This window comes from Oryzias latipes, chromosome 17, assembly GCF_002234675.1.
Source record: "Oryzias latipes chromosome 17, ASM223467v1".
Taxonomy (NCBI): Eukaryota; Metazoa; Chordata; class Actinopteri; order Beloniformes; family Adrianichthyidae; genus Oryzias; species Oryzias latipes.
Window position 1 is genome coordinate 20,335,490 of NC_019875.2, and position 16,819 is coordinate 20,352,308.

General features: G+C 39.5%; 1 protein-coding gene across 1 annotated transcript in view; it reads left to right on the forward strand.

Annotated features, from left to right (window-relative positions):
• Positions 1-2,177: 2,177 nt before the first annotated feature.
• The window catches only part of brinp2 (BMP/retinoic acid inducible neural specific 2), an 87,517-nt gene continuing 72,875 nt past the window's right edge, over positions 2,178-16,819 (forward strand). Inside the window, exons 1-3 of the mRNA XM_023964951.1 lie at positions 2,178-2,245; positions 2,529-2,719; positions 9,087-9,268. Of these exons, the coding sequence (XP_023820719.1) occupies positions 2,178-2,245; positions 2,529-2,719; positions 9,087-9,268 (441 nt within the window). The remainder of the gene's footprint in view (positions 2,246-2,528; positions 2,720-9,086; positions 9,269-16,819) is intronic.

Genomic DNA, 16,819 nt, shown 5'->3' on the forward strand with positions numbered 1-16,819 from the left:
GAGAACAAGAAAAAGCTTCCACCCTCCCTTTTGACCTTTTGGTGCTTTACAGCTTCTCCTCTCAGCTGCATGAAATGCGTTTAACATGACGTTTTCCAGAGTTATCTTGAAGTAATGACAGAACAGTGCCAGAGTTTCAAACGACTGCCTTAAACTGTGCGCTGTGATTGGTGAGCGACTGTGGAAAGGCTGTAATTGGGCCATTATGTGAGAATGAACCTCCTAATGAAGCCGGAGAGTGACCAAGACTCCTGAGGCTGTTCCTGTAGGAGACGGTTTTGTCAACCGTTGATCTTATCAACCATAAATCGGAGCTTTTGGTCGAATTTTACACAAAAGGAAACAAAAATGTGATTATTTTTTTTCAATCGTATCTTTGGCTGATCCTGGAGGGGGAGAAGCCTTTTGTGTGTTTACTGATGTAGTCACAGCGCTACCAGCGTCACAACTGCAGTGTTATTTTACAAGCAATGGTTACCTTTACCAGCAAAAGGCAGTTTGAGTAACTGTTACATCATGAAGGCTTGTTTGAGATATGCTTTCAGGGGAAACTGCGAGTCACTGCTGGTATTTTGTTTTGTTCAAATGCTTACACAAAGTGCTGATGTTCAGCTCGTCTTGCCCCAGCACATTTATGCAGATGAGGTGCTGTACTGCACCCATTTGCATAATCTTCTAATATCTCAGGGTTCTGCTTTTTGCAGCAGCGGAGAAATGAAATGTTTACCAGCAACACAAACTGCATGAATATTATTTTTTTCCCTGTTGGTCACTGCGCCCAGCTGACCACATAAACATCCACTGCTCTGCATGACTTCGATCAAGTTATTTGGTACAGCCACCTCAAGTTCAATTTTTTTTCTTTTTTCTTAAGCTTTTCTACCAGTCCTTGTGCACTTTATCTCTTATGTTTGATGACAAAAATTCTACAGTTTTTTGGGCTAGTTGTTTCAGTAACACTCTTAAAGCTTTACATTGTTTTCATTGGGTTATATTTTTGGGTCACTTTGTGGAGCAATACTGACTTTTTGGGTTATAGTAGCTTCATTTTAAACCAATTCATGTTTTTTTTTTCGTTTTGACTTGAGTTATAATAACTTAGTTGGTAAAGTTGGGTTGTTGGTGAAGGTTCTCATTCATTCAGGTAAGGTTCTCATGAAGTTGAGACAAATCAAATCCAATCAAATCAAATCAAAACTTTATTTATATTGCACTTTTCCTATAAAGAAATAACACAAAGGGCTTTACATTAAAGCAAAACAAAATAACTATCATAAAAACAAGCACGAAAATTAAAATAAACCCCCTTCCCCAGACTTACGCACCCACCCCACACCTTTTTCACACATCCCACCCCCTTACTGATTGTCAAGGACTCACAGGTGAGGACACAGGCGCAGACGCAGGGACTCGTAGTCAAATCGTAAGTTTTAATAACACTCACGATCGTAACAATAATCCAAAATGATCCTGTGACAGGGACAGGATCAGTGCAGGCTAAATACCCTCCAGGTGATTCAGCAACAGGTGAGACCAATAAGGTAAAGACAGAACAAACGAGCAGAGACAAAAACCGGAAGTGTCAAAACAAAACCCAACAACCGCCCTGGCCCAGAACCTGACACTGATGGGGATGGACAATGGCAAATAGGCTGAGCAGGAAAACAAAATGTTGGTTGTTGGAAACGCTAATTTTTGGGACCTCCCTTTCTGTGAATAGCTGCATATCCAGTCAAATGTAGCAGGCCTGATGCGTTTATTCAAACCCATGAATCCAATGAACCAATGAAAAAACCTCAGGCACAACTGCCCTTATGGGTGGATATGGGCTGTCTGCTGATGAAAAATGTACAAACCTGTACGGGGCACACTGTTAGAAATTAGGAAATTAGACAATCAGATCGTAGATTATGTGGCCATCCTACGGGCGCTCCACAGATGCTGACATATTACCTTCACACCACTTACTCAGTTAGGGGCCAGTACACGCACCTTAGTAATGACTAGAGTTTGGCTAGTCATTGTACGACAGCATCATGCATATGTAAGTAGGGTGTCCAACTTACATTAGCCTCACGAATAGTTCACAACTACCACACAGATGACAATGGTACACACCATTTTTATAATGACCCTTAAGGTGGACACAGCCTCAAGGGAACTGCGCTCACTTTAAGATGCGGATGCACCTGTCTCTGATCATCAATGAACCTGGACCAACCAAAAACTTGCAGCACCCATACGGGTCAACTCTTGTTGGGGTGCATGTGACCAAGGCTTAATTGTTAGTACTTTGAGCTGGTTTAGGATTAAAAAAGAGAATAAACTTAATTGTTATGTTTCTCGATATCATTTAAATTCCCTCTTAAAAGAAATTTTCATATTCTAAATTAAAAAAAACAAAACAACAAAAAATGAAAAGAAAATGCATGAACCGAGAGAATAAAAGTGTTTTTGAGTATTTTAATGGCGAAATGTATTCACATCCCCTAATTTTCATTCATCTGTTAATGTATTCATAATTGCAGGGAGTTCAGCCACTGGAAGGTGAACAGCTTGGCCACAGAAAAAAGAGATTTCCTGAAAGCGCCATTGCCCTTGGCGCCAGAGTTCCTACGCAACCTGCGGTTACTGGGGCGACGGCCAACCCTGCAGCAAATCAACGAAAACCTCATCAAGAAGTATGGGACCCACTTCCTAGTTTCTGCCACACTGGGAGGTAAGAGCGTACAGCCGATCCCTTCACTCCTGTTATTTGAAAGTACTGTTATAGAAGTTGGTTAATTTAGTCATCTGAAGTTTCAAAGACAACACACCATCTAAAACACCTTTTTCAAAAGTCTGCGGATGGCATTGCTGCTCCGATTAACATGAAATAGCTACAGCAATGATCTGCTAATGGCATGCATTTGCATTAAAAAGGTAGTAGTTTAAAGTAAAGCAGCAAAACAGGTCAAAGTTTGAAACCAGACACAAACAAATACAAACTAAATGAACTGTATCATGTCGTAAAAGTTGAGTGGACCAACACAATGGGAAAGATTAATACCAAGGAATGGTTCAAACATACAAATCACTGTGCATGTTTGGTTAGTTTTGGTCAGTGGGGGAGGTAGAACAAACACAGGGGGCAGGAGACTTTGGTAGAATGGCAAATGAGAACAGCAGAGTGGACGGCCCTTACAAATGAGAGCATCAAAAATACACATTTTAAGCTGTTTTTGTTATGCGTCCTTCACAAATACAACTGCCACGGCGCGATGGGGAGGCATCTGCAGAATCTTAAGGATTAGTTGCTCGAGTTCTTGTGAAAATCACTGTCGTGGTCTTGAATGTAAATTGCTGCCATCAGGCGTCAGTCAGTCAGGCAGGGATGCATCATTATGAAATCGGGCGGCAACAGGCAGTGGCAGCCAGATCACCGGCTGGCAGCTGATCTGTAAATGTCTCCGGACGGTGGCTGTCCATATGATATGCCACCAGCTGCGCGGTAGCCCCAGAGATTGTATAAAGCAGCACACATCAAAAAAGACCCATCAACCAAACCGAAGGTTCAAGCGGTCCCAGCACTGAAGGCTTCATACACAGGACCAATGGTTGCTGGGATCGCCAGATTGGCGTCCGGTCATCAACGGCCCATGTCAACAGCCCTTGCCGAGTGCCTGTGCTGGAACCGTATGGTTTCTAACAATTGGATGGCTGCAGTGGTACGACAGGACTGGAGCAGGTGGGTGGTAGTCTGAAATTGGCTGATCATCAGACAATTGTGGGGACCTTGGAGACCCTCTTATCAGTCAGTTATCACGCTGCTGCCTTCCTGCCACCCACCTTTCACTGGACTGCCACACCGCAACCTCCAAATGTGGCCGGGGGGCCACCTGCTGAGTTTGCTGAAAAACTTTAAGGTCTCCGCGCGGTGGCATTTTTGAATATGTGGCCTAAGTTTAACCAGTTGCAATGCTGAAAAAAGCTTTTATTATTGATTACTTTGCCACCCCCTGTACCTCTGCCCCTTGTTAAAGTTATAACATTTCTTTTCAGAAAAGGGGTTCTTTTCTCACAAAAATATAAAGGATTTCTGCAGCACATCACGAGCGATTTATGATCTCACACAGTAAAACCAAACATAATGATCACACAAATAAATTCTATTGATTTTAAGATTAAGGCAAAACACATATTTAGCTATGGAACACATTCATGCCTGCATTCTTGTGAGGAAATTGTTTTGTGGGTACATCCAGCTGATAACACCACTTTCTTTGTCTCCCAGTGTCTAAACAGCTACCTTTAGTCCCCCATCTGTATCCTCAGACCCCAAACTCCGCTGCCACACATTAATCAGCATAGGCACTGGAGCGTCATTGGGAGAGATTTAGCTGAGATGAATGCGGTGTCAGACTGATGGACTCCATGTGTAATTAACAGGCTGAACTGCATCTGCAGAGCTGGTGAGCGTTGCTGATTAGCTGCAGCAGAGTGAAAGCGCACATCCCAGATATCTATCTGTTGTTTTCTTTTGTTCTACTCGAGTCTTGCCTGCTCTTTCGCCAGCAGGATCGATCCATGGAGTGTATGTTGCTAAAGCTGAAGTGAATAAATTGATTCGTGAAGCTGCAGAGCCCCGGAATGGAAACTGCGATGTTTATGAAAGGAGCGATGAGGCATTGTGGTAATGGGGGGGAAAAAAATCGTCTATGATATTTGTTTAATGGAGAAACCAAAGTGGAATAACTGATCAAAAACTCAGAGAGATGTTGTGATTCTGACTCTTTGTGTGAGGTTCCTGACTTTTCAAAGCAATCTTCTGGTCTGTAAAAAGCTCTACCAGCATTAAGGCTGAGGACTGAACCGCACTTTATCTCTACATATTTCAAAAATGACAAACATTTCAAGTCTGGAGTAGTCTCCAGCCGAGTTTTTAATCAATGCGTACGACTTTGCTTCACTATCAAATAACCATGAATATAAAAGACAAGATTGGTTTTTGAACAACTTTGTGTCCGCAATGCTTCTTTATGATGCAGAAAAGTTTTTCCGCCTTTAACTAAGCTAAAAAGCAATCCATAAGCTATCTGCGCTCAGCCTTAAGACTTACAAACATCACAGAGTCAATCAAATACCATCAGGGATGGCAAAACTGGAGAGTCTGGAGAGAAATGATCAGCTCTGTGGCTCCTGCTTTGCTGCACACAACCCTGTCAGGTGCATCAGGATGTGGGTTTTCATCAGTTCTTCTTATGGCTTAAATGACCAACTTCAACTATGTTCTTTATCCTTTCAGACAACAAATTTGACTAAACAGGAAAAGAAAATGCAAAGGAAACACGATTGCATGAACGATTAAGGATTTCCGGTATGTCAAAGAGCGTGTGTTATAAAGGTGTTACCAGAGACAGCTCCAGTGTTCAAAGCTTTAGTCAGATGCTAAAGTAAAGGAGGTTGACCCGCACAGGTTCTGTTTGTTTTGGGGTTGTCTAGGCCCGTGCCGGTTTGTAGACAGTAGCGGCCGCTTCTTAAAGGGAGCACAGGTATGTCTTGCAGTTCCATTGAGGCTGGTACAGCCACCTCAAGCGATATCATGGAACATAGGGTTATGATAAATGTATCGTAGAGTAAGGACAACGGTAGTTGTACGCAAGGTGCGCATACTGGCTCATTAATGACCACTCACAAATGCTGCATGCACAAGTTGTGCAAGTGATACATAAGTGCTGTAGGACCCCCCTAGGATTTGGGGAGGGTTGATAAAAATCTGTATGACATGCCTGCGTCTCATCTAATTAAGCTACGACCTGTTGCTTGCAGCATGCCTGTAGTAAAAAGATGGCATGACTATTTTTACTCTACAGATTCACAGAGTGATCTAATACTATGATATTTCATGCGGGCCATCTGCCTGTCCAGGACAGGTTTGCCCACTTGTTGCCCACAGACAGCCCGTATCCACCCATAATGGCAGTTGTGACTAAGTATTTAGGAGGTGGGTAGCTTATTCTTGACCTGTTTCAAAAGAAAAAAAAAAAACAGGTCAAATCTGCATCCCACAGTTCCTCTTACTTAACATCTGCTTCATCTTGGCATCAAATCAAACTGACTATAGTCATGGTGGGCGAATGGGTGTTGCTTATGATGATCCAAGACAAGATAGTTTCCCTGGAAAATGTTGTTGACTTTCATTGAATTGGGGGAATAGAGAAGACTATAGGAGTTCCAGGTCTACTCAATGGGAAAGGGAAAATCCATTTCATTTTTCAAACTCCCTTTAATCTAATATTTTTTTCTTCTTAAGGTCAAAGGTATTTTTTTTATCCATGCACACTTATTCTGCGCTTTACTTTGCTGAGACATCTGTTCCAGATTTTTCATGCACATTTCCTTGATCTGTGTGAGCTTGACTTCATATCCTCCTTGTACGGTTCTCCGTGACCCAGGCTCCTATCCTGAAAGCTCTCTTCTTCTTGTTCAGCAGCTTCTTCCATTCACTGGTGATCCGGGGTTTACGTCAGGGAAAGCCCCCCGACTGCTCTGGTGGGGATTATGTTCTCCACACAGGAGTTAAGCAGTCAGTCAGACAGTCATGACACTGATGTAATTTCCTCGTGGCTCAAAGAGCACATCCCAGCCTGTTTAACACAGGCTGTGTAAAAGGGGGCGAGAACCCCATTCATAAACAGCTCTGTCCAATGAAGAAAAGGAGACTCATGCATATTTATCACCTAGATTAAATCCAGTTTGTACATTTCCTCTATTAACCCTTGTGCTATCCTAGGCACTTTAACATTGGGAGTTGGGTCATCTAGACCCTACAAGACAGTGGGCTGAACTTTTATCTTCAATGATTCGTGATCTTCACTGGTTTCCATGGATTACATGAAATCCTCTCCCCCTTTATCCACCTATGTCATGGTAGGGATGGCACGTCAGTGGTCATCTGGACCCCATAGGATAGCACATGGGTTAAGTAAAAAAATTTGTTGGACTATTTATTCCTTAAAAATGAATTCTTAATGTAATCAATGATCCAATGTGTCAAGCTTTAGGGTTTCTCCAGTGGTTTCTAGTATTATTACAAAATTTTATATATAAATCGCTCCAATGTATAAGTCCCAGATGCAAAACAAAATGCACAACAAAGAGGGAAAATCATACTGGACTATAAGTCACACTTTTGGGAGAAACTTATTTAACAAATTTTGGGACAAAAACAAACATTTCTACTTGATAGGCAAATCATAATAACAGAATAGATAACAATAATAGACAGAATATCTGCACGCTTCACTATTGGCACAAATTGGTGCTATTTAGCTTCATTAAATACTGGAGGAATCTAGTATGTTAGTTTATCGTTTGAACAATTATTGCGAAAATTGCAGCATAAAGAACATGCTACCAAGTCAACCAAACTCTTTGTATCACTTCAGATGACTTGTTATTTCGAATTCATCCTCTTCTGTGTCGCTTCTAAATAACTCTGCCAAGCCTGGCATACTGCTACGTGGACACTGGGCACCTGATGTATATTGAAGAACAAGCTAAATGTGGGTTCTTGAACTTTTAGCATGTGGTAATTACACTAGACAGTCACTACATAATACTAGCGCATGTGCTAACAGTTGGAAGAGGCTTGGTATGACATTTTGAAGTGGTGTAAATCTCTTAAATCTTGCTCTGGGCCTTTTCTTTCACAGCTCTATTCCATTATATTTAAGATGGTGTCATACAAATCCGAGATAAATCATTTCACCTTAATGATCTTTTTCAAACAGCTGGTGCTTCCATGTTTTGAAAAGGAAACTACCCATACATCACTACCAATTTGAGTCCCTGATTGGTCAAAGTTCAACTGGCTTAACGTTCAATGCACGTTCAGTGGGCAAGTGATTCATATGTAGAACCGTTCATAGAGGACCTAAAAACTTGTGACACAACACATGACATGAAGGTTTTATACACAGAAGCTTGAAACGCGCAAATATGCCATTTCTAATGACTTTTCATTGGACGTGGCCGCTTGAAAGTATGTTTTGGAGCCAGGTATGAACAGAGCGTAAGGCTGAGCAGCGCTTTTTTTTCTGCGTTGCTATCAGCAGCAAACACTGATACACACACCTACAGTGCCCTCTAATGGTTGTTAGTGGAAAATTAACGCACAGGATTCTATTTTTTTTTAAATCCCCTATGAGTCACATCTCCGGCAAAACCATGAAAAAAAATAAATAAATAAACAAAACACAACTAATACTTGGAAATACTTGTACTGTATTCGCCTCACCATTTTAGTTTTTATTTAGTTCACCAATGATAAAAATTGCTTGTCCATTTTTTGACCAGTGAAATGGAGAATCACACAAAAAAATCTATTAAACTTTATGTTTTTTTTTCCAGTGACTCCATTTTCAAGGATCATCACATGCATTTTGTAATCGGCATGCACCTTGCTTGAAAAACTGTGGCTCCCTCGCTAGACATTTTCATGTCCACGTCTGAACACCAATCTGATTTTTAACCAAGTCCAGTGGGAAGCATTGGATAATTCAGGAGGCAGTTTGGACACATGCCAGGAAATACACAGAGCCCAGCCAACTCTGACTTTTGAAAAAGCGTGAAAGTTCAGCAGCCATTTGGCTTCCAGACAAAGGACATCGATCAAAGATGTATTGGCAATACTTGACATAACATACACAACAAAAGCTGCAAGATCATTTTCATCTTTTTCATTAAAGCCAAAACAAAAGTAGGAATAGAAAACTCCCTCATGGGAAATGTCATCCTTTTAAAAAAAATATGGGTTCTGTAATTGTCTAACAAAGGGGTGCAAAGGCAGAAAAAATTAAACTTATCTGCATCACAGGAGGCAAACAAAAGAACCATTGAGAATCAGCTTACGCCTGCCAAAGAAATGCCAAATGTGAAAACAGAAATCCACTTCAGGTTTGGCAATTATACCATCACACTGTCAGCAAGGAAGAGGCGATCCTTTGGTGGTTCTAAACACATTAGCGATGCCTTGATTTTATACGAGTCCAAGAGGAGTTGAGTTGTTTCCTTAAAAATAAAAGCAACATTTTTCTTGTCCGCAGGTGAAGAGTCTTTGACCATTTTCCTGGACAAGCAGAAGCTAAATAAGAAGTCAGAGGGCAACAGCAACAGCTCAGTGGTGTCTCTGGAACTGCTCCATCAGCTGGCAGCTTCCTACTTCACAGACCGTGAAAGCACCCTTCGGCGACTCCACCACCTCCAGATTGCCACCTCTGCCATTAAGGTACTACACACACTAACACAGCAGTGTACACCCAGATGCATATGATTTGCTTCGGTGCTTTGCTGACAAATGTCTGTCTCAGGACACTGTACAGGTATTGCTTATAAAAATGAAAGGTTTATTGGATGTAAAGTGAGTTATGCTTGTAATTCTCCAGATTCCTGAGCAATCACTCCTTAGGGTGGGAACTCAAACATTAGCACGTCCATAAAACCTCCTCTTTCTCATTTCTACTTCCACATGACAATTGATTTTAAAGCTCATTTTAAAGAGAGACACTCTTCCTCAGAAACTGAAAGTGTAAGTAAAAATATTTTTATCCAGCATTAAAGGTTGACCCCACAGGACTAAAACACCAACAAACTGAACATTATTTGAATATCCAGATTGTTTACACATTATCTAAAACCAACTGTAGCCAACGGTAGCCTCTGTTATCCACTACGCCCTGGCCTGTTGGGGAGCAGGCAGCACAGACCGGGACAGGAAGAGACTGAACAAGCTGGTCAGGAGGGCCAGTTCTGTCCTGGGCTGCCCACTGGACTTTGTGGAGGAAGTGGGTGAAAGGAGGATGTTGACCATTTGGGAACACCCCTCACTTTTGCACATTGCTGTCACTTTTCTTTTCTCTGCTCTTTGGAACTGCTGTGACAATTGAATTTCCCCAATGTGGGATCAATAAAGAATATCTATCTATCTATCAAACTTTGCTGTGCATGTACATGTGTAGTTCCCACTTAGTTATCTCTAATGCTACGTTCACACCAAGCATTTGACGTGTGTTCAAGAACACGCTCGTGGTGTTCACACTGGACAAGCAGGGATGGGCTTCTTCTTCTTTTTCTGCTGCACATGTCCACCACCTACAGTTGGAAGAGGCTCGGTGTGAAATGTCGAAGCGGTGCAGATCTCATGAATATTATTCCAGGCTTTTGCTTTCACAGCTCTATTATGATACATGAAAGACTTGGTATCATGTAATTACAACCGGGCACAAACAGTAAAACTCACAAATTTTACAGTTTCAACTGCCATGAATTAAAAATGACGCCATCCATACGTAACCAAATTCAACTGGGTTTAAATTTTAACGTTTGATGGCTGCACATTTTGTATGTAAAGCCTGAAAACGGTCATAGAAACTTGCTCAGTGACACGGGAACATGAGAATTGTGAAGCCCAAAACGCGCTTATACATATGTTTGCTGAGGGCAGTGTGAACATAGCTTAAAGGTAGATAAACCTAGACACAATGAACTGATATTGAGTCAAGTGGTTGTCCAAATCTACCACCAGCCATATGCTCTTTTACTGTTAACTGCTAGAACATGCATTCTCTTTCATAGAACCTGATAAATCACAGTATCTCTCCTGACTGCCTGTATCTTTATTTTATTTATTTTTTGACTCTTGATTGGTATGAAAGCAAAGTTTAGTATTTTTCCCACCGGAACAAATGACAGCAGGTGTGTGGGTGGGAAGAGCGTGCTTTCATGCTCCAACTTTCACCAACAATAGAAAATCAGAAATGAGTAACTGCTTTGTGTGAGCTTCCATGTGTGTTTCAACTGTGGTGGCTTATTTGGAAGGGCACTCACTAAGAATTTGGTATGAAAGAGGTGAGGGTGTTTCTGTGCCAAGAGCCACTTTCAAATGTGCTCCGTGACTTTTTCTTTTTTGCACAGACCAATGAATAGCTGGACATGACAAATTGGAAACACAAAGACCTGTTGGAGCTACTGTGAATAACTGTTACCTTGAAAGAACAGTTTAATTTTAACATTCTTGAAAAAAATAAAATTCTATGGCCTCTCTTTCCATTACTTGTTTGACAATTTAACACTCAAATTCATTAAGTGGGCAAAATAAATCTAAAATAAATTCCTAAATCTCCTGCTAAACTTCACAGCCTTTGTTTTCAGAAACAGCATTAATTTTAGGTTCCACTGCCGATGTTTTTTAAAGGAACACGACGGATATTTTGTGCCAACACCTTGGCGAACTGATCGCAAATTCCCGTATCCGTCTGTATGTTTATGTAAATCGCAGACACAGCGCTACCTCTGGGGGCCATGCCATCACCTCCAGCACTTCATGTTCTTCTTTGCACTGATGAAAATTATGTTTTGGGTGCTTTTAACATGTTCTCGTGGCATTTTTCTGATGATGAAGGACATCTATTTGGAAAATTCAGCTCATAATTTGCATTTCTGAGTATTTCTTTATTCGCTTATTGTGAATCAGTGGCAGACGAAAAATGCAGTTTGATTAAGACTTTATTTGTGGCATTGAAAATATGCTGGGCTCCCTTAGAGTTGAACTTCTAATGAACTACTGCTCTACAGAAATCATGTTCTAGAAAGTGACCCTTTAAAAAGTGTGGTTGAATACAGCATAATCATAACTAAAAGACCACTGGAAAGGCTTTGAAAATAGATTAAAAGATAAGATCAAAAGGGACCTTAACCCTTTAACCGCTTGCTCAACTACACATTTAGAAAACGTATTAGTGAAAATATTGATTGTGTATCAATCCCCAAAAGGCAGGAAAAAAAAGTAAAAATGATTTAGACTTGGTTGGGTAGTTAAATGGTTAATGCCTGTCCTGCTGCAGAATAAATGTGATGCCAATCATACGCCTCTGTGACGGTAAAGCATAATAAAAAAGTATCTTCCTACATTTCTCAGCTTTGAGAACTCCTACAATCTTCAACTCCACATGCAGAAATTGAGCCTTAAATAGTCCAGGACCCTCCTCCATGCTTCTCTGTTGCCTGCAGACACTCATTATTGTTCTGCTCTCCACCCCTTCCAGAAACAAACTGCCTTCTCCTACAGCCAAATATTTCACATTTTGAGTCATCTCTCCAAAGCAGCTGCTGCCATTTTTCTGCACTCCAGTTCCTATGTTTTCCTGCATACTTGAGTTGCTTGGCCTTGTTTCCACATCAGAGGTTTGGCTTTTTGGCATAGACCGCTTCTGGCCAAACCTCTCCAGACAGTCAATGGGTGTATCTGTGTCCCAATGGTTTCTGCCAGTTCTGAGCTAATGGCAATGCTGGACATATTCCAATTTTAAAGGCTAACAAGCTAAGTGTGTTCATACCAAACGCATTTCGCGAGCCAAATTCTCGCCCTCTGCCTCTGTTTAGACACACGACAAACAACGAGTTTTACAATCTACTGGCGGAACTGCATTTGAATGACAACCATTTACAGTGCCGCAATGTCCGACATCGTCTGTGCCACCGCTAGACCACCGCGCCTGACGCTCAAAAAGCGCCAGAGGACCTCTCAACATGTCTGTGCATTGACTTGACATTGAAAATGGACGCCCCTGCCTCGCAAATCGGGTTCTGTGTGAACATAGATTCACCATGACACCAGTTTAAACGTCCTTCACAGCTGTCTGCTTCATATCATGACTGAGTTTCTTTCAAACTAAACGTGACATTGGTCATCACTAGCACCTGTTTGGTAGAAGTGGTCAGAAACCTCACTGTTATCCTAGAAAATCCCGGACTTTGCTCAAGTGTACCGTTAATGCTCCATTTGCACCAGACACGGAAATGCGCATTCAAGCGACCACTTCTAGTCTATGTAAGCGCTCGTAAATTCGCGTTTCGGATATCCGCGTTCAAAACTTACACGTTCACACATCGCTACGCCGGTTTTCAAGGCTGATTTTGGGCTCTAGGTGCAAAACGGATAGCCATTAAAGGTATGCCAAGGGTTTAACAAGTTGTACTTTGACCAATCAGGGAGTCAGATTTGGTAGTGACTTATTGGTAGCGTCCTTTTCAAAACATGAAAGCATCAACTGTTCCATGATCCATGATCACTTCATCAAGTGATCATGGAGGAGAAATTAATAATTGAGGTTTGTACTCAGCTGGAAATGCATAAAACCAAGTCTTTTACAAATTGGAATAGAGCTGTGAAAGAAATTAACTGGAAGATTCGTGAGATTTGTACAGCTTCCACATTTAGCACCAAGCCTCTTCCAACTTTGAGACATGAATAATATCAGGTAGTGACAGTTTAGTGTGTACACTGCATACTAAAATCAGATTCAAGAATTGCTTGTCAAATGCCTGGTGTAATTGCATCATTAGAATAGATGATGCTTTGAAGAAAAAATCTCGCAAAAGGGAATTTTGATTTGATTTTGATTTTTGTTTTGTTTGTCATTTTGTAAATTGACACAAATTAGCAACAATCACTTATATTTTTGAAAGTATTATTTGTTCTCACCATTTTTTCACACCCGCTTAAAACCTTTGCACAATACTCTATTTGTTCGTTTCAAAGCAGAATCATGATTTGAAATAATCTAACTGCAGGCTACTGGTCTAACGGACTTCCATCTAATTTTTGTTGTGAACATTTAAAATATTTATTTAAAAAATGTTTTTTTTTATTTAAAAAATGTTTTTTTTTAAATAAATCAACATTACGATAATATTATGATAAAATATGATAATATTATAATTCCCTGACTTCTTTTTAAACTATGTGCCAGTTAATTTGGACAAATCTAAAGCCAATGTTGCCTAACAAGTCAGAGTAACCGAATGCAAAATCACTGAGTACGTCTATTGCGTAGCAGTACAAAAAATTCTAGACAGGTTTTTAACAAAACTGCAGGAGTAGATTTGACAAAATGTTTAAAACAAACCAGAAGTTCTATAAAATCACGTTCAAGTGTTTTTTTCATCATACTTCAAAACAATCAGTATTAGGACAAATGAATGAATTACCTTTCTACAACTATGCCCATGCCCTTTTATACCGATTTTCAAAAACCATGTGCTTTGGTACAGTCGTGTGCAGACAACAAAAATGCATTCAGAACAGCAAGCTTCAGAGTGTCCACTTCCTGCTAAATGAAGATGTCTAGTATACAAGCCACCTGCTGAGTTCTGCTGTAAAAACTCATCGCCTGAGAGGAAGTCACTGAGTGGGATGCTTGCACTTGACCTGTGTCATGTATGCCTCTGGGCTTGGTCTCGCCACAGCACCATGTATGAGCTGGAAGTCAAACGCATTATCTGCATCCACACCAACAAAGTAGAAGAGGCCCACATTCAGCCTAAGAGAGGAAAATGGAGAGAATGATGCAAACTATGGGTTGAAACACAGCTGTTCAGAGAGACTTCCAGTTATTGATCTTACAGTTTATGTAGATTTAGATATATTAAGCTATAGATGAAGATTATTTGAACTGTCGTTGGATAAGATGCATACAGTGCTACTTTTGTTTCCAATAGAATAAGTGTTTTGTGATTGTCTTTAATCTGAGCTAATCCTCTAAATCCAATATCATATGTTCAACAACAGCATGTGTCTGAAAAGGATTCAAATACTTCATTTCTTTTCTAAGTGAATAGATGCTGCCGACAGTTGGGCTGGAACATTTCACAAAGATGGCTCTTAGGAGCCTTTCGCTGCTTAAGGGAAGCCAATCAAGCCAAGAGATGCAAAAGTCTAATTATGTCACTGAGAGTGCTTATTTTTTGGTCATTAGTAGTTTGCCAGATTTTAAGATTAATGAAATTGGGCTTATAGTTTCAATAATATAATTTCAGAACACTGAAATGTTGAAATATCAACAAAGTGCTAAACTTATTTTATATATTTTGAACTCCTTCAGATCATGGAGAGTAAAGCTTGCTAACCTTGCACATACTGTACATTTAGAAGAAAAGAAATCTTAAAAAAAACTGTAACTTTCATGCAGTTTGTGTAAAGTTGTGTAAAGACCTAAATCAGAGAAGTTAAGACTTTTTAGCTGTCAGTTGTCAGCTAAAAAAGTTTAATTTATACATTCTAAGTATGCATACCTTTTCAACTTTCAGGATTATGACAAAAGCATTACTCTGGAAGCGTATTGTAATCAATAATAAAAAAAAAAACATTTTTTTGGTGCTATATATATTTTTTGTGCTCTTTGTACAATTTTTTCTAAGAAGTACAAAAGCAAAGAACCATAAACAAGTTGGATATTAACCACATCCGCTTACCAAAACTATTAGATGAGCTGCAATTAAGTGTTGAAAAGCCACAGCGAGTCCGTGTCATAGACATGATCCGTGTCTGTTTAAGCGCTTTTAACAATATCAACAGTCTGTTTTATTCTTCCTACTGACTTTATCCACAAACAATACAAAGCAAAAGGTTGGGGAAGTATTAGTCATGTGGACCGGTATGAACTGTGTGTTTTGTTTTTGTTTTTTTGATGCAGAAAAACGAGTTACAGCCAGAGTTTTACAATAAATAGGATTCACATGTTCTCAGCTTTGAAATTTCTCTTGATGTTGATTCGCATGAAGCTGCAGAGACCGTCCAAAGAATACACAAGAATATCTCAGACAAACAGAATGAATTTCAAAGTAATTTATATAAAAAATATGATATTTGAAAACAAAACATGTTGAAAAACAAAATATTAACTTGAAAATCACATACAAAATGTTTGAAAAACCAAAAATATCGAAAAAAATACTTGAAAATGTATATAAAAAAAGAAATGTCAAAAAATAAAATATTAACTTGAAAATCAATTAAAAAATATCTTGAAAATCATTAAAATTATATCTGAAAAAGCAAACCAAAAAAAAAAAAATTCTTGAATAATATTTTAAAAAATCTTTGAGAAACACACGAAGTTATCTCAAAAATCTAATCTATATTTTTCTAAAATAAAACTCAGACTGCAAGCCATAAAGTTGACCACAGTCACAACATGGGTGTCCTGGTCATCCACGGACTTTGCTCCTTTGTGGTCAGCCTTCTTAGGATAGAAACAACAAAAACAGTTCATACTGGTGAATATAACTGATACTTTCCTAATGTTTTGCTCTGTAATGTTTGTGGATAAGGTAGGATGAACAAAACTCTGGCGATATTGTGACGAATACATGAACAAAACGGAGGGGTTAGTGCACACCTTATAGCACGAAATCCATGAGAAAGCTTAGCAAGAAAAAACAAAAAAACAGAACAAAAAACAACAGTTTATTCATTTAATACAGGTCGATTCCATACATTAGCCCTTTTTTTTGTATTCAGTCTTTATACGCTATTTTAAAAAACTTTTTTCAAAAGCTACAAAGGTTTGTGTTTTAGTGATTCCTTCCTCTTGTGGCCATAGTTTTTGTAACAGAGCATACTGTCTGGACTCATAGGCCTGATGCAGATGATCTGTGTTCTTACACTATGATCATGTCTGACAAAATTTCAACATTTTCTTTTTTTTTAGCTTTTACAATATTGCTTTCATAGTTTTCTGACCAAAATGACAAACTCAAAACAATAAATGAAATAATATAAAGTGATATAATCATTGAAAATGATTATACTTCCCAATAAAACATACTGATTAACTGACCTGATAAATTGATATTTAATATACATTTTAAGTTTCTTTATTCATTCCTTCCAAAAAACAAGAAAAAAGCTGCAATACTTTGGCTAGATGTAACACAAAACATCCGACCAGCCCTGCTGTCAGCTTTTGGTCCGTTGACATAAATATGTTTTAAATCACAA